Raw genomic sequence first — 18791 nt, forward strand, 5'->3', positions numbered from 1 at the left:
CAAGAATAAAATTCTTTTGTATTCAGGAATGGCTTCTGGAGCTATTTTAAATGTGTGAATGCTAATAAATGATTCCTTGATCGACCAAACAGGTGAGGTTAGAAAATAATGCAAATACAGTAACACTTGTCTCTAGTACAGTGACTTATGTAAATGTTGATAAGTGCAGCTGCACAGCACACCATCAGGGCTGAGGTGCTTTTGCACTTGCTCAGAGCTGTGCTAGGTGAGGATGCAGAGTGGATGCCCTAACTCCCACTCTACACTGTGGTGTATTTAGCCTCTGGTACCCCAGGCAGTGTGGTCCAGGTTTGTCCAAGAGTGTGTTTCAGTGCTGTAGGAACTAGCACTCCCTAGGTGAAGCTTTTGCCAGATCTGGGGAAAATCTTTGACCCTTGCAATATGTCCTCCTTTTCTGCTCAGAAAATTTAGCAGCAGCAGCACCCACAGATTGCTGGTCACTCATCCCTCCTGTTCCCTCCTTTCAGTGTTTTGTAGTGCCAGATAAATAGCTGGTTCCAGTATTTCATTAAGTGAAGGGACCCCTGAGGTCTGTGAAGATGGAGCCAGGGTTCCTACATGCAGATGCTGTCTGGGGAGTTGGGAGACCAGAAGTAGAAAAGGTGTCATTAATCCAGAAGGATTTATTCAGCTGCTCCTGCTCCAGTCTCAGCCACCTGAATTAGAATATATTCCCTTTAGGGGTGACTTGTGTTGAAATTTGCGCCTTGCCTCTTGTCTGGTGGCAACAGTTTGTGCCTCAACAAAATCTGTGGACCTGGGTTTACCGTTCGATGTCTCACGAGTGAGAACAGGGGAAACGTCTCAAAACCATGAGACTGATTTAAATTGCCCTTCCCTTCCCCTGGATTTTTCCAGAGGAGCGTACATAGGTGATGTGTCTCTCCATCCTATTCTGGGTTTCTCCCAGAAATAAGAAATTTCAGGTGAACTCTCTCCTTGTGTATACTCATATGTCTCCTTTTATTACCATCTGCACAGGGAAAGCGCTGCTGCTGTGGCACACACACGCACCTGACATAACATATTCATTTCTGAATGGAGAGCAGCAAGGGAATTGATTAATGAAATGCATCTCGATTCGATTTGTTTTGTGGGTTTGGCAGAAGCACTTGCTCCATTAGCATTCAGCTGGTGCAAATGAGGATTGTAAAGGCCTTTTTTTTTTTTTTTTTTTTTTTTCCCCCCTCTGTTGCTGAATACAGTAGTCTATCCAAAGCTGTTTATGTGTAGATGGAGTTATTCTTTGTGCTGATTGCCCTGGGCACTGCTGATCAGTACAGGGCGGTGAAAACCTGTTCAGCAGGTGGGATATGTTATCCCTGCCATCAGCCTGTCCTTCTGACCCGAAGTGTGTTTCCTTCCCCAGGCTGGGGATCCATCCGTGGTTGGCCATCCACACCTCGTGGCAGTGGTGGCCGTGGCAGACGTGGAGGGGTGACTCTGTGGCGACTCTTGGTGTGAGCGTGCCTGTTAAATGAACAGCTGCTCAGGCTGATGAATTACATTCCTGGGTTTCTCCGAGCCCTGCGTGCTCCCATGTGGAAATACCAGGGGCGTTATTTTAGTTGTGGGAAGGTATAGCTTTCTACCTGTTAATAACTACATTTGTGAAGATTTGTTAAAGCTGTTAATTTAGCTTAAACATTTTGTGCGAGGGAGGTTCTAGAAAATTATAGTAATTGTGACTGTCAGATGAAGACGTTTGCTGTGCCTGGAGGGAATGGGTCTGCGTTATGTGGCTGCTGGCAGCGAGCGCAGGAGAGGTTTGGTGTGTTACTGCACCTGGAGGGACAGGCCACAGCAGGAATCAACGCACGTGGGCTCTCATGATCCGCTCTCCACCAGGAAAGCATCTCTTCTCTGCGACGCACGGTGTGTCTGGGATTTGAGGAAAGGCAGACTGGGATTTACTCTTCTTTTAAGGATTTATTTTATGCTATTTATTTTGCGGATTAGGTGCAGAGGTGAGTGAATGCTGGTGACTGTAGGCAAAGCCAGGCTGGGAAGCAAAACCTCCACAGGCTCTGGACCGTCCACAGATGTGACTTTCAGATACTCTTTTGAGTTGGTGGGGAAGTGGTGTCTGTGAAGAGGCAGGAACAAGCCCTGTACGGATTAGCTGGGCAGCACAGGTCCTGTGCTGCCATATGGCCCGGCAGACTGAGCGTTGTTCTGGCTCTGCCTCCACCGCACTGTGGGGCCGTGGCAAATTGCTCCCATGACTTTATATGCGTGTTTCCCTTCCACCCCCCCCAGGCCTGTTCAGAGGTGAGCCGTTCAGAGGCAGGTCCTCTGGGAGGTGTACGTGATCTTAGTAGGGGCTGAAGTTGCCCCTATCTTAGAAATACCTACTAATAATTGTAAAAGGTACAAAGGGGACAAGCACACGGAGAGTCTGGGGGCAAAGCGCTGTGGGAGAGAGCTGCAAGCCCGTTTCAGAAGGCTGAATTCCTTGCATAGACTGCATTTTCTGCCTGGGGTGTAGTGTTGCTGGCTGGCAGGCTTTCCAAGCTCATGGCCTCCTGCACGGATCAGGCTGCTGGGAGAGGGGGAGGGTGCTGTGTTTCACCACACTGCAGTCACCCCTGGGCTCGGGGCTAAAAGCCTTGGCACACACGGCTTGGCTCCAGCTGGGTTTAACGTGTCAGCGGGGAGGGAGCTGCGTGCTCCATTCCTGAAGGCGCAGAGTGTAGTGCTTTGGCACCGTTGCTAAAGGCAGTTTGCTGTAATGCTCTTCACCTTCTCACCTGCAGTGGGTAATTTTTCCTGAGTGGCCTATTAAGGTGTTCGGGGTAATCAGTGCAACAGGGCTGGGGGGTGTTTTGTGACTTGGGATAGCTTTGCAAGCTAAACCCTAGCTGAGGAGTTGAAAATAATGTCAAGTATGTATCTGTTGTCTTTGTTTCCTTTTTCCCCTCAAGCATCTTCTTTCCCTGCCTCCCTATGTGAAAACCTCTCACTTGCAGCAATTCTGCAGTTAGTCCGTTCCATCACAGCGTGTTTCTGGGAGAACAGCCCCTCCTAAGGATACCTGTGGCCCTAGGGTGAGCAGTGTGTTGGAGCCTGCTTGTGCTCGCTGTGACCCGCACTCACTTCTATGCAGTGCCTCAGAGTAGCAGGATCTGCTTTCCAGTTCTCTCCTTCCACGGCAGGCTTGCCTTGCTCTGGCTGATTCTCTTCTTTCCTCTGAGCACCAGCTGTTTGCAGCACAGCTCAGAGCCTAGGTTGTTTGCACTGTAGGTGCTGGACATGTTCTGCTTCCTTCATTCCACCCTGATACCCCTTGGGGTGAGAGAGGAGGAACACAAGGGATCACAGCGTGCTGTGGTCTTGGCCCCAAGCTGATGCAGAGGATGCTTGTGCAGCATCAGTGAGCCTGGCCAGCAAGCCTGTGTCTGCCTGAGCTTTGCCAGTGCAGAGATCCAGGGTTCTTGTTCAGTCCTGCTTCAAAGAAAGCTTTTCACTGTTCTTATCTTGTTTTGGTGTTGGTTTCTCTGCACAAAAGATCCCTGTTCATGTTTTCTGTCCTGTCCTTCACTGGGGAGGCTGCAGGTTGCTTCTTTCAGAGCTTACAGAAGTGATTTATTTTTTTTTTTCAGCCTGTCCTCAGCGATCCCCGCTATCCCTATCCTGACCCTGTAAAAGGAATGCGACAGAGCTGCTCAGCCTCTAAATCCCACCCCAAGAGTTACCATGAGAAGGCCCTAGCAGATGAAACACGGTTTGCTCTGCCATGCCAAGGTTGAACCTCTGGCACCCACTGAGCTCTCGGGCTTTGTGGGCTCTGCCAGGGAGCTGTGACTTTGCTTGGGAAGCCTGGCTGTTCCTGCGTGCTGCTCGGAGCGAGAGGGACGCTGCGCTCCCTAATCAGGGTCGCTGTTTAGTCACGCTCCTCCACATCCTAATGAGAAATCTGTCACGGGTGCATTTCTTGGCTCTTTACTTTTGAAGAGCCGTTCTGGAGCCCAGCACAGCAGGCAGATGGGGCTGGAAGGAGGTGAAGGGCAGGATCCGGTTCTCAGCAGGGAATTTCAAGCTTGCAGACACAGGTCTGGCAGGTGATGGGCAGTAATAGCTAGCAGCCTCTTGCTTTGGGACAGGTTATTGTCTGGCTAACCCCAGGGAGCCCAGGAGTCACTATCACCTTTTGTATGCCTTTGCACTTCATGCCAGAATGTGCAGAGTTAAGCCTAGCTCACTAAACGTCCTGCATCCCTTGCCAGACTGTACAAAATATACGTGCATGCAGCCGTGAGGGAGGACAAAGAGGGTGGGGAGCTGCCCACTGGAATTCATGGAGCCTTTTCACCACTGTTGGTGACAGTGGTGTTGCTGTTCATGCACACCATATGCTACTTAGGTTTTCTAGTCTCTGGAGACTGGTATAAAGCTGCTGTAAACTTTGGGACCTCATTGTATCAGTTTAGATGATGCCACTTAATAATGAACAGAAGAGAGACAGGTGACCTGACATGAAGCAGAGGAAACAGAGATGCTGCTTGCAGATTTTGTCTTTTTAGAAGGATTCCTGCCTCCCATCTTGACCTTTCCAGGTACATGACTCTTCAGAGCCTGCCAAAGTATTCTCATTTACACTTGTAGGATGAAAAGAGAATAATGGGAAAGAGAATTAAGGATACGTGCTGCCAGGAGAAGGATGTTTTGATGGTGCCATCCTGAATGTGAGCTGGCATTTGATGGATTTTATTTTAAACTCTTTGGTTCAGCAAGTTTTATTAACGTGAGCTTAAAAGATCTTGTAATCCGTAGAAATTACTCTGTGTTAAAGTGATCTGCAGTGTATATTTGAAAATACTAAAGCAGTTGGCTGGATTGGGGCCTTACATATTAACGTCTTTCTCAAATTTTTCCAGGAAAACATTTTTCATTGCCATTTGTATTGAATTGAAAAACTAGACTTGGTGGACAGCTGGTGGGAGAATTCAGTCTGTAGCTGCTGCGGAGAGCAATGAGTTGCTTTAAACATGTGATAACTATTTAAATTAAAGAAAAACACTAATGACAGCTGAGAATACACCGAGGTTAAAATGAGTCAAGTAAAAGCATTTAATTTTCAAAACTGTACATACTTTCTCAAGCTAACAGTGCAATAAAGTTTGTACGTGTGTGCATGTATGTTTGTGTGTGTGTGCACGATGCAAAGAAAACTTCAGTTTTGGAGTCCTATAAAATCCAAAGCAATGATGGATGTTCTTGGGAAGCAGTGGTGGGACAAGCACATAATTGTGTTGGAGGACTAGAAGGTCACTTGGGGTCCTTATAAGCACAGCACTGTGCTTGGTCCAGCAGTCAAGCTTGTTTTCTGGCTGAAATTTATGTTTATTGTGCCATGTTCAGGATTTCTGGTACTTGTGTTACAGCATTGCTGGATGAATTTGCATGGCAGGGTGGGTTTAACAGCAAAGACAGTTTAACAGAGGGTTATTGAAAGCAGAAGCCGGTTCTTCTGGTGGAGAAGAATACAAGCTTTCTGCCCCTATCAAGGAGCCCGCTTGCATATTCAAAACTCCACCGTGTGACTGAGATGCCTTTGGGTTATGCTATTGATAGGACAGATGCTGACAGTCCCAGGGGCAGGATTTCTCCTCCGCTGATGTCAGCAGGGTTTTGCTGTGTGCATGGAAGGGGAGGAAGATGAGGCAGCTGCGTATGAACGACAGGAAGGGTGCAGTCCAAGATCAATCACTAACGTTAGTGCTTTGTCTTCGAAGCAATTTCAGCCTCTTTAGTATAGAAAGAAACGTAGACAGGGGTGAGCCTTGGAGATCAAACAAGTGTCCAAACATGTATGAAATCCATCCCCCCTCTTAGTCAGGTGGCTGTGGCTGTGTCTGTATCCCTTTGGCTGCATCTCATCTGCTTGAGCAGGATCAAGTTGTTTTTTTCAGGTGAAGCTGTTCACTATGGAGAAGGAGGATCATAACCCTTGTGGTCTCTTCCCCTAGTCTCCAGCACTGCCAGCCTGTGGGCAGTTGTTTTGTGTAAATAACTTGACATCTGGCTTTATTCTTCCTCTTGCCTTGTTTTAATTTCCTGTGGCTGCAGGAATGCTACAAGGCAAAGGGAAACTCTTGTCTCTTGGGGTTGTGGCATTTCCCCTCTTTTTTTTCTAATTCTACGTGTCCTTCCCAAATGGAACAAGTGAACAGACAAGGAAGCAATGTGGGAAGGTAACTACTGAAACGAGCTAATTGTCTGTCTTTTCTCTCACACTGTTGCCTTAAAGGAGAAAATGAGGCAAGAAGCAAATTTGCACATTGAAACCTTTCAGCCACTGTTGTTAGGACTGAAGAGGGTCTGTAGGGCACTGGAAAGTGAGGAATTATATTTCAGGCTATCCTTAGGAGAGAAAAGCCTTCCTCTTATCTCATACATCATAACGAGTTTGCATTTCTCAGCAGAAACATGGAGTTACTAACTTTCCTTCCCTTCTTCTTTCCCCAGCGTTATCACGCTTTTTCCAACAGCCAGAGTCACAGACAGTGGAAGAAAATGGCATGGCCCGGTTTGAGTGCCGGATCGAAGGACTGCCCTCTCCTGTCATCACGTGGGAGAAGGATCATGAAGCTGTTCCAGCAGAACCCAGGTGATTCCTTGATTGCTTTCCTGGGTCAGCTTGAAAAAAAGCAAAACAAAACCTGACCATTTAGGATGGGGAAATCCTTCATTAAAAGGTAGAATGAAGAGATTGATGATAGACCAGGTTTGGACCAGATAATTAAGTGATGTAAGAGGAGGTGTTCAGGGGGCCCATGCAAACAGGTCCATAAAACACTTAAATAAAATTAACTTTCCCCTTTCCGCCAAACATCCAACCAACCAAAAGCAAACAAACAGACAAACGCCAAAACCAACCAAGCCCTTTTTTGTTACTAATCTGTTGTTGTGGAACCTTTTCCACGATGGATCAAGTGCTCAGTCTATAAAAGATAGTTTAAAGAATATGAAATCGGCTGATAAACAAGGTAATTGAGACTCAAGTCTCAGTTCTCCAGTGGCCTGGAAGGTCTGTATGGAAAGATGCACAATTTCAGCACAGTTTACATCAGCTGTTTATTCCCCATCCAGAGCATTGGAGGGAAACCAAGGAGCATATGCAGAGGGGCAGACAGCAGCATAAAATTGAACAGAGAAACTTGAAATTGTGCCAGTTCTTCCAGCACAGAACCTGCACCCTGCAAGGGCCTGTGTGTGTATGGAAGAGGGCACAGCAGGCTGTGACATGAACTGCCTTTGGCTCATCCTCTTGTGCAAAGTTAAGTGAGGTAGAAGTCTTTGGGGGATTGAGGCCTGGCATGAGGAATATTATTCCAGCTGACTGGGGGGTACGGTGCTGGAGGTACAGAGCATAGCCAACTGTGTTTTTTCTTTCATTTTGGTTGTGGTTTTAGAGTTGGTCATTTTCTTCACTGTTTTTTCCACACAGATTTGTCTCAGGGTTAATGATTCTTTTAGAGCACTGTGTGCTCAGTGATCTGGGAGGTTTTTCCGTCTGTTTTATTCCCATGGTTAAAGGTCATCTAGTAAAAGACCCTGAATTTTTTTTTGGGGGGGGGAGGGGGGTTGGAATAGCATGGGGGGGAAGATAAGAGTCCTGCAGCATGACACCTTTTCCTTAATGAAGGTCAGTTACAGGCATGAGAAAACGATAAACGATTAGTTGCCTGTTAGTTGGTCTGTAGACATCACTCCTGCAGGGAATCAGTGACTGCATTGTCCTTTAGTTCTTAAAAACTCATTTTCTGTTCTGCAGGAGGAGCTGTTTCCCTTCCAGGGAAGTTAAGCCAAGAGTCAGGAAGAGGAGAGGAAGGATGGAGGGGTGGGGTAAGGTTTAGGAATAATTTTGCAGCAATGACTGATTCTGTAAGAATAACCACTTAGATCCTTGAGTCTGAAGTGTGGCATCTAAAGGTTTACAGGAGACTGTTGCTTTGTAATGAGAAGAAAATTATTTAATAAAAAAAAGAAAGAAGAAAAAACAAAAAAGAAGGGATTGCAGAGGGAAGTGTGCCATAGATAGGGCAATGGCTTTTTAATGAGACAGCTCGATGGATGTTGTGAAATTACTTGCTCAGAGATTGCTTTCAACACAGGCAGCCTGAAAATTGTTTTACTTGTAAAAGCCAGACCATAATCTCTGGCTGCAGATCTTGCTTTCTAAATCGTGTTTTAGCTAATACGCTGTTTCAGAAGGATTTGCTTTTTTGATGTTGTCTAGTTGTTGTTGTTGGATTTAATATAACCGGCTTTCGAAGGAATTAAATGAATTCCAGGAAACACTGGCTGCCAACCAGAGCTCTCTGTTATCCTCACCGCATCATGCCTAAGGACCAGATCTCAGGCCAGCCTGATTACTGTGGACTCCCTCCTGTGCACACTTCTGATGAGCCTGTGAAATGCAATCATTTGGATAGGTAGGCGTCAGGATGATGATTTTGTATTCCAGAATAGCCTGGTTAGGTGTATGTACAAAGTCATGCTCTGGGGCTGTAGATACGACCTTTGAGATAACGCTACTACATCAACATTTATGATTTCTTTTAAGAGGTATAGAACAATCATGAGAAACTGACACTGCTTTTCTTTCTTTTTTTTTTTTTTTTTTTAATGGTGTTGATCTTCTCTTTGATCACTCTCTTTGGCCTTTGCCCTTGTGTGCAGGTTCTAGCGTGGTACCACCTTGAAGATGCTTAAACAACCCGAAGGGTAGAAAAGTGCTTATTGATGTTCTCAGAATATCTTTTCTGCCCTGATGAAGTTCAGGGCAAAACCTAATTTTCATATATGAGTAAGGCACAGAAGTATTTTGCAATTCTGGCTCTGAAGTACTTATTTTAAAATATGGTCTTAAATCTGCAGCAGCTGCTGAGAGGTGACTTGCAGGATTTCTCTAGTTGCTTTGGAGAGCGTGGTACATTTCTTGGTCTAATCTCTTCTCTGTTTTAGGTGCTGGCCAGGTTTCACACCAGGCTCCAAAGTGCTGTTTATTTTCTCTAGAGCCAAGATGAGTACTTGCTAGGAACTGGAGGTCTTTGGAGGTCTGCACATAAACACATACCCTGTAGACCACATGGTCTTCAATCACAACATCTTTTTCCACATTTTGCCTAAGTGAGGGTTTTATCTGTGTGGAGAGTTTACTTCTGTCATGTGTCAGAAGTGCCTTTGGTATATGGCTGATGTTCATGTACAGGGCTTTTGAGCTGTGAGCAAAAGGACTTGCTTGCAAACTTGGAGTCTGCAACAAAGCTGCAGGTTCCTAACTTGTCATGAGGACGAGTCTTTTTTGTCTGTTTTGTATACCTTCAGAATGCTGTGAGGAAGGGTGTGCCAGCAGTTTGCTGGGGAGAGAATAAGAAAGGGAATTGGACTGTTAATGCTGGAATATTCTCTGCTATACACACAGCGCAGCGCACTGGTGGCAATGGTGCTTGATTTCAGTTCCTGAGCACTGCCATGGTTATTGTCACTGAAAAGGGGAGCAGCTGCCGGCGCCCTCTGTGCTCTGGTGTGGAGTCTGCTCAGAGGGGAGCAGGAGGGGGAACAGCAACATGTTTGTGCCCTCTTGCTCCTGCAGCGTGCTGCCTTTTGTGCCCGTGGCACTTGGGCCCTGGTCTGAGTGTGCTGCCCTTTAACCAGCAACTTGTTTCAAGTGGGGGGCTTGCCTTCCACCCCCATTCAAGTCAGTCTCTTGTGAGATCCTGGTGCTATAGCAGTCAGCATCAAAACTCCTGAGACTGCTGAGCTTTCAGCATTTTTGTTTCTACCAGGGCCTTTATCTGTCTGTCCTTTGGTTTTTGTTTTCCGCTTAATCTGTAGCAAAGGTGAGCAGACAAAAAGATCTGCCCTTCTTGTGGAAAGAAAGCTAGCACCAGCTGCCTGCTCTGAATCATGGGGCAAACAGCTTCCTTGCAGAGAGCCTGGGGATGGAGCAGAATGCCCTTGCAGGCTGCCTGGAGGCTTCTAGTCCAGGGCTGCTGGGAGCCTGAAGAGCTGGGGGCTTTGTGAGCAGCTGAGAGCTGGGAGGCTTTATGAGCAGCTGGGAGAAATTGTGGGTAGAGAAATCCTGCCTTTCTTCTCTCCTTGCTTCCCTGGGAGGGCAATGCGTATCTGTCTACTGCTGGCCTCACCGAAGGGACCATCTTGAACTATGTGTTGATCGAGTCTCCCCACTTCCTCCCCCATGCCTCCAGCTCCTGCTCTCTTTAGAAACACAGTGGCTTGTTTTCTGCCCTCAAGAAAAGCCGAGTGTGCTGGCTGAGCGTGACCGTGGACGCGGCCCTGAGCAACCTGGTTTAGCTGACCCTGCTCTGAGAGGGGAAAGACCATAGACAATTTTCAGAGGTCTTTCCCAGCCTCAGTGAATCAGTGATACATAATTGGAGTGTCTTTTTGTGGCTGGGAGATGCTTTGCCTGGTGTTTGAAATATGTTGATATTAATTACAGACTCAAATAGCAGATGCACGACAAAAATAAATATTATCGCAGTGGGAGGCTTTCTCTCCACAGAGCTGAGAGGATGCAAATATTTGTCTCCATTCTCCTGTGTCCTGATGAGGCATTTTGATGAGGGCTTTCTGGGTACCACCTCCTCTGAGGTCTCTGGATCCTGATCCTGAGAAAAGTGTCTTAGTAGCAGGAGCGTGGCTTTAGGAATGTGGGGCAGTTGCCCCTGTGTAAATGGGAAGCTTCAGCAAGTCTGTGTCCATGAATCAGGCTGTAGGACTGTGCCAGTAGAGGCAGTATGGTCACTGGAGGAGCTTTGTTAGCTCTTCTGTTTCTTCATCAGCTGTGAAGAGGACAAGAAATGGTGAGCTCAGATTGCAGCAGCTAAGGTTCAGGATAGATGCTAGACTCACAGCAGGGATATTTGTCTCTGGAACAGACCGCTTAGGGCAGGGGAGGTATTCCCATTACTAGAGATTTGGGATAAATGCTTGCAGGAACAGATGTGCTGTTGGTGACCATGGCTTGAACGCAGGATGGGTGATCTCTTAAGGTCCTCCTGGTTCCATGACTCTCAGCACTCCAGCTGTCTCAGCACTGGAGGACCACAGTTTTACTTACTGGGATCTTTGTGGGTGGAAAGACTGGCATTCATGGTTATAACTTGTCTTTGTGCTGTTCCCGTGGAATAGCTGCTATCCCTCCCCTTAGCAATTGCCTTTGAATGTGTCCTCTTCATAATGAAGACTGATAACCCAGAGCTGCCTGTCAAAGCTCGGCAGCTCTGTTTATAGAGGCTTGCAATTAAAAATGGATCTCATATATAATTAAAAAGGATCACGTAGGCTTTGCGCCTTGCATTCAAGAATAAAGAGGCTGCCATCTAGGAATCCAGGCAGAAAATGGAGATGCTGACAGCCAGCTCCTACTTTTATGCTAATTGCTAATCATCTGCTTTGTTCAGTATAATGCAGCAAGGACTGTGTTCATGTTATGAGCCATGTAGCCATTTCACTCTGTGGTATCACCCCATGGGCAAATGAGGGGGGGATACTGAATGCCCGGCTCTAAGTTTGTCAGTTTGTGAAAGCCAGAAACTCCTGGGAGAACAAAAGCAATCAACACAACCCAGGAATGGTGCAGCTCCAGGGAGCTGTGTCCTGGCTGCTTTGGGCCACAAAGGTGTATCTGTGTATCATTTGGTCCCTTCATATGCTTGAGATGCAGCAGGAAAGAGATGATGATCATAATTCTTCGCAATGTATTTTTTCACTGTCTAACAAAACTTTGTGGAAAGCAAGTGGTGAAACTGGCTGTAGCGTGTGTGAAGGCACTTGAACACTTGGAGATGTCTACAGATCTGCATGTAGCAATGTTCTATGTGTGTATGTAGTTGTTTTATACTATACAGTTGGCTTGTATCAGCAAAGCCTTGTTGGTCTGGTCTCCTGAAAGCAGATCCTGTGTTTTGAAAACTCCAGTGCTGCAGACAGATCTGTACCTGCTGCTTTTTAAGAACCACCAGCTGGGTGGCTCAAAGGTTTGTCAGTCCCATTCTGCTGTGATTACCAGGGTCTGTACATGGTATGTCAGCAGGTGAAAAAGAAGGGATAAGAGAGTTTTGTGCCAGTCTCACACTCTTTCTTTTGGTCACTCAGGTTTATAACTCTTCCAAATGGCGTTCTCCAAATCGTGGATGTGCAGGAGAGTGATGCTGGGACGTACCACTGCGTGGCAACCAACGCTGCCCGAAAACGCTACAGCAATGATGCAGTCCTCAGTGTCCTGAAAGGTAAGGTGCAGGCAGGAGTGTGTCAGGCCGGGCACGTGTCTGCCAGAGAGCCATTGTGTGTGATGGCAAGCTGAGCTGAAGTATCAGTGGTGATCTCTCCTGCTGGTGTGGCTCTGCACATGGCAGGCTTTGGTTAAAACTTGCAGAGAAGGCATTTTATTAAAGATTTCTCTTTGCTCTCATGGGATAAGCAAGGTTGGGTTGGGAGGTATTGACACTTGGGAGTCATGACTGGCTGCTCCGCCCAACCCCAGGACTAGGCAGCCAACAGTAATAATGGGGTTGTTTCTCTCTGTGCCAAGGGATTCTTTTTGCAGGTGGATTGTAGCAACAAGTGGATTTTAACAGCCCTACACTATGTTATGATCCGGGGCTTTTAGAAGGAGTCAGGCACCCTGCTTGCACCTTGGGGAAGTGCAGGTTGTTGTAATCTTATCTCCAGTGGCCTTGGGTGACGGGATGAGCAAAAGCTGGCACAGGCAGAGGAAGTCACTTGTCCAGGCTGGTTGGAGGCTGGAGTAGTTGGCAGGGCTGTGTCTAGCCTGGGTTGCCTAGCAAGATCCAGAGGAGGTTAAGCACATCGACGTCTGACTTGCATTCTGTGTCTGTGTTGCTGGCTCTTTGCTGAGCTGTTGGGTAGGCTCCAGAGATGTTTTTGTGGTATTTGGGAACAGTCTCAGCTGGGATTTCTTCTGGTGACACAGACTGTTGGAGCAAGGCTTTGGATGTGAGGGGTCCTTCACCTCCCAATCTGGGCCTCGGTCTCTTGGTGCATTTTTCTCTGTAAACTAAGAGTGCAGTGGGCAAGTCTGGACATGAGAAAGTAGCTGAAAGCATGAGTGCAGTGGGGGGTCCCCAGACTCCAGCATCCTTCCCAGCAAGCCTGGCTGCCTCCCCAGTGTTGTATAATCCCTGTCCTGCAAGTGGACAAACTCACGAGGGCCAGGAGTTTGGCTGAGCTGTCCCTTCTCTCGGGACGGTGCCCCCCTGCCACGTCTGTCTCCTGTTCGTGCCGACCTCAGTATATTTTGTAGGCAACTTTAACCTTGAAAGCTCTGAAATCCTTCCCAGCCGCTTCTGTCTTTGTTTAGGATTGCGTTGCTTGGCATTCTGCTACCAACGTATTTTCACAAGAGATGGCTTTGCTGTTCATCCATCAGCAGGGAGTGTAATTAAGTGTGGGGCCTGAGAATACACCTCTGATCAATGGATTGTGTCGTGGAGGTAATCTGTATGGAATCTGCAGAGTATTCGTGAGTGGTTGAATGCTCTGTATCTAATTGCCAGCCCCTGCCAGATCCTCTGTGCACTTAATGAAGCACGGAGGCGAGGGGAGCGCTTTCTATGGGCAGTTCTACACTCCAGAGACAGCTCCCATGTTGGGCCTGGTTCGCAACTGATAAGTAATATTGATCAAACTACAAAGGTGAATATGCTGTCCTTGGCATCATAACTCATTCTGCATAATTGTATCTTGTAACTCTGTAATGTTTAATCTGCTTTGTGAATAGAGGCAATGGAAGAGGTTAAATGGGAAGCGTTCCTTCTGGAGCACCAGCCGGCCTGAGCAGATTTCTGCCTGGAGTTCTCACCCAAATCTCGCTTCTGCAGCACCACACCACCCGCTGGCTGCAAAAACAAATATGCGAGGTTGAGTTTTTCACCAGATTGAGCTGATAGTGATGAAAAACATGCCTGTTAAATCTCTGGGTTTTTTTATAATTGGGGAGAAATGTATCTGAGACAGATGGGAAACTGTAGTGACCTGTGCAGGCTGCAAACTCCTCCGTGAGTGACTGGCATGGTATTGATCCTTTTTTGTTTCAGCACTTCACCATCAGACGCACATTTTTGGATGCCTGGACTGTCTTGAGGAGTATTTTCCTCCCTGTTCAGAAGCATCTGATGGAGTTGGAGTGGTCAGGCAGAAATCATTTGCTGGTTGTAAAAAATTAAATCAAACTAAACCAAAACAAACAAAAAATTCCAGGCGAAAAAACCCAGCCAAATGAACAATAGCCTGAAATACAGATACTTAGTGTTGCTTGAGTTGCTTATTTGGAAATGTCAGGGACCACACTCCTGGGTGTCTGCACACAGGAGCAACTAAACTACTTTTCCCCTCTGTGCTGATGGCTAGTGAGTCATTTGTGCTGAGGTAAGACGGGAGTCCAGTCTTTCAGTCCTGCTGCACTGCCAAGGCTCCTAATAAAGGTTTGTGCAGTGGGACCTGGTGTCTCCTTAGCAGTTGTGCCTGCAGCTTTGGTGTCCCTCTGACAGCCCTGGTCAGTGTTGTGTGGTGATGACCATGTCTGGGTACTCGTGACAAGTTTTGGGGCTGTGCTGGTTATAGTGCAAGCACTTCCACTTGCCCTGGGTTGCCAGCCCTCAGGCCTGGGAACATCTCATGCTCATGCCTCTGCCCCTGACAGACAGCACTGGACTTGAACTGGCTGTGCATAGCAAAATAATCCATTTCCCTATAGCTCTTCTGCACAGTTGTCCTTTTCGTCCCCCCTCTCCCCCTTGTTCCCGATACGATGGTTAGGGATTGTTCATCTGCCTTATTAAAAGCCGTTTCCCAGTAGAGGCAGCAATTAGCACGACCCCCTTCTGTCATATTAGCATGGCCTAAAAACCCCAAAAGTGTCGTTTCCCTTGACAGTGTGATTTCCCCATCACGTGGGGAAGGCTGTATTGTGTGTCGGTGGCTAAACACACGCTGGCCTTGCACAGGCAGGGCAGAGAGCGGCGGTGCACAGTGGTGCTGTAAGCGCTGCAGATGTTTCAGCTGTGCAGACTTCATGGTGCAAATTTCCAGACGTTCCCTGGGGAAGCGGCGTTTTGAGCTGGAAGGGAAGAGAGTAGACGGGAGAGCAGGATAAAGTCACGCAGCCCTGAAACAGAGCCTGCTGTTGAAATGGGGATAATTTGGATTTTCCCCTTGGATGTCCAGTGCTCCCCGGCGGATGGAGCACCAAACACATCTGGAAGCTCCGTCCCTTCACCCCTCACCTGGACAGATGACTGAACACTGCGGCCAGAAAGGGCATTAGGAGCTGGCTGCAGGATGCTTTTCCCAGGCGCTCCGTCTGTGCGTGCTGCCTTTGCTTGGGGTCAGTTCTTGATGGGGCTGTGTCTTTTTTCTTGCGACTCCTTTTTCTGGAAGCAGGCCCTGGAGCCCTACTCTGAACTCATGCATAAAGTTAATGTCTTGTCTGTCCTGCTCATGTTCCCAGGTCCTTGATATAAACAAGGAAGTGGTGTCACGCTTCGTAAAGCAGCTCTCAAAAAAGAGTAGTGGGAAGGCTTGGGGAACATGATGTTTTGTGGTCTCAGCAGGTCATTTTGCCTATCGCTTTGCTTTCCCTCTCCGTGCTGTGCACATGCTTGCTCTTTGTATGTTTTCTTGGGGATAGGGACTACCTCTTGCTATGTGTTTGCCCCACGACTGTCACATTGTGGCTTACATCCCCGTTGCAGCACAAATAACCACCAGAGGCTGTGCTTCTGCTAGCACAGTAGATTTTTGCAAGGATTTAATCCATTCAGTTTTTAAATGGCACAAGGAGTGTGGCTCCCCCTAACTCCCATTGCATCTTCCCCATTGAATGGATACTAGGATCTCTCTTCTCCATAGCTAACCCAAGTTTCAATTCCCTGCAGTTCATCCTATTATCTTTAGTTGTACAGTGTTGGGGGTCTTGAAAAAATTCTCCTTCCTCCTTGATTTTTGATTTGTTTGAGTACGTATAAGCAGCGTGGTGTCCTCTAAGTGACCTAAAGAAATTTAAAGATCTTAGCAATTTTAGAATATAATAGAGTTTTGACTGTGCCGGGAGAAGTAAAAGAGATTAAAACAAGACCATCCATTTTGAGATCCTGACCCTACAGCTCCTTCCAGTAGATTTCAGTGTTTGTATCTTTTCACGTTTACAGGACGGTCATTGCAGAAGAGTGAACAAAGCGTGATGCTGGGAACCAGGACTCTTGTGTTCTCCTTTCCTCTCTGTTGTTGCGCCACAGAGGAGAATCAGTTCCTTTACACTTTAATTTCTGCCTCTGTAAATAGGGATAATGTAATAGGCTTGGAGTTTCCCTCTTAGAAGCGATGGGTCAGTCCGGAGAGTGATTATGGGCATTTGGTGGTGGAGGTCTGTCTGCTCAGGTGAGCTGGGCATCGAGGTGTGCTTGCAGAGGAAGGTGCAGGTATGTACCTGACTCTGAGTGTGGGTTTTTTTCTTTCTTGTGTCCTCTGCACCCTATTCCTGATCTGTGCATGCAAAGTAGCTGTGGTTGCTGTGACATGCATATGGTAAAACCTCTGCCTCAGACCAGGCTAGCAAGAATCAGAATATGCAGCAGCCTGCCCCCAACACCGACAAAACGTTTGTGCAGTGATGTTTGTGCGGTGGTCTCACAGGTGTGCTCCACGTGATCCTCTGCCTGTGCCACCATCAATGCAGGAATGGGGAGAACAGATCAGGGTGATGGGCGTGGGTACGGCAGGGCTGAGGTCTGGGCTGAGCGTGCCGTTGAAGAGTCTTCCAGCAGATGAGCACGTCCCCTGTGAGTTGGGATTTAGTACTGTGTTATTAGCGATGACACTGCGAGATTGCCGTTGGCAGAACATCATTTACGTTGACAGTTGTAGCAGCTTGCTGCAGCAGTGTCCCAGGAAATGTATTTTTCAGCCAAATATTTGTATGAAATATGATAACAAGGACAGAGCTTGGAGGCAGCTGAAACACCTTCATGTTTTTGTTCTTTGGGTGTTTGTATTGCAGTGGCTTGCTGGTACCAAGGGAGAGCCTGGCTCTGGGTGCTGGGTCCCGGGTGGTTCCTGCTCCAAAGGGCTGTAGGAGAATACAGCTACTGAACGGGATGAGCTCTGGGGATGGAGGGGAAGGTGGTGATGAAGTGAGCAACACTCGCAGTTGGCCACCACCTCGCAGAAACAGACGTGCTGTTACCACAAGTGGATTTTCAGTCCCTGCATGTGCGAAAGACGTGCTGGATGCTGGGTTGGCGCTCCGCCTGAGCCCTGACAACATGTGCTGTGCTCCCCTTGCAGCTTTGAACACCGCTACCGTGCAATTTAGGGATAGGGAAGTTGGGATTCAGGTCTGTGCTGCTCTGGTCTGACCTCCTTGACCGGGTGTTGATGCGGCTGCATGTGCTGCCATTGATGGCAAAGGGCAGCGTTAACCGGAGTGGGGTGATGGTCCCACCTGGTCGGGGTGGTCTTCCTCCAGCAGGAACCCACGTGGCACAGGCAGCAGGGCCCTGTGGTGTTATGGGGGCAGAGCTGTGGGGGGGAGAGCTTCCACAGCTGTGTGTGTGGGCACAGGAGGCTGCTAGAGGCCGTGCTTCTAGGAGACGAGAGGGTCGTGGAAATGCGGAGAGAGAGAAAACATGGGGTGGGATAAGGCAGCTCTATTTTTACTGTGAATTGTTGATTTAACCAGCAAGTGATGCTTCACCTTGGGAGAAGGGGACATCCCAGTTCCCACCTGCAACTGCTGTGTCCCCGTTCCTTGTGCCTCTTCTTCTGGGCACAGACCTCTGTCACTTTTCCCTCTCTAGCATCCTGTTTTTCTTTGCCCTCTGCTCTCTTGCTTTACTAACAGTTAAGCAGGGAACAACTCACCACTTCACATCCCCAAAACTCAGCCATGAGGACTCTGATTAGGTGTGTTTCAAAGCTTCAGCTTCTTGGGCAGCAGGTATCTGAGGCTGTTTGCGTAATGCATCTGCTGGGTTGTGAAAAATGCTCTTGATCCTCTGCTGTGGCAGAGGATGCTAAGCAAACCTCTGTGAGTGTGAAATCAGAGAATGACAAGATCAACGAGGAGATACACAGCATTTCTAGCTTAATAAATAGATCTTTAAAGCTAGAAGTGACCTACTGCCTAACACAAGCTGTAATCTTTCACTCCATCTCCCTTTTACAGAGCCTAGCAGTGCTAGTGATTTCAAGCATGCATGGAACAGGATTGAGACCACAGATTTTGGGTGAAACTTGTGAAACGCTGGTGCAGACATGCGTCAGGCACCCACCCAAACACACAGCTCCCTCCTTGGCTGGAGTTCGTACGGGGCCAGCACGCATCACACCACTCACATCGCTGAGGGAAAGCTTTGTGTAGCTCAAGTGTCAGCAGCCTGTTCCCAGGAGCCGAAGGGGGAGTTTCAGCTCAGCTGTCTGTGAAGTTCGGTGGGGCTATGATATGCCACACTCCTGACAGCTCTAGCAGCCTGCGGTGACAGAGGGTTTGATACAAAATTCAGAGCCCTCACCTCCCATTAAGCAGAACAGCTAAGCCTGGGGTTGGCACCAAAGCGAATGGCAACAGAGGTGTCAAGGATAATAGAGCAGAACAAGGAATGTACGGCTGGGGATAGGTGAGCTCTTTCCAGGTCCTGAGGGGAAACTGGGCTTTCTCACACAGAACGTTGGCTGTGCGTGGTGTTTGGAGCTGTCAGATATGGCCAGGCTTGTGTGTT

General features: G+C 47.8%; 1 protein-coding gene across 3 annotated transcripts in view; it reads left to right on the top strand.

The window, feature by feature from the left end:
• IGDCC4 (immunoglobulin superfamily DCC subclass member 4) overlaps positions 1–18791 on the top strand; it is a 101322-nt gene that overhangs the window by 38519 nt on the left and 44012 nt on the right. For all 3 annotated transcript variants that reach the window (XM_032994262.2, XM_032994264.2, XM_032994263.2), the window contains exons 3-4: positions 6490–6631; positions 12151–12284. In XM_032994262.2, the coding sequence (XP_032850153.2) occupies positions 6490–6631; positions 12151–12284 (276 nt within the window). The remainder of the gene's footprint in view (positions 1–6489; positions 6632–12150; positions 12285–18791) is intronic.

The sequence above is a fragment of the Tyto alba genome, unplaced genomic scaffold (assembly GCF_018691265.1).
Source record: "Tyto alba isolate M040663 unplaced genomic scaffold, T.alba_DEE_v4.0 Super-Scaffold_41, whole genome shotgun sequence".
NCBI lineage: Eukaryota > Metazoa > Chordata > Aves > Strigiformes > Tytonidae > Tyto > Tyto alba.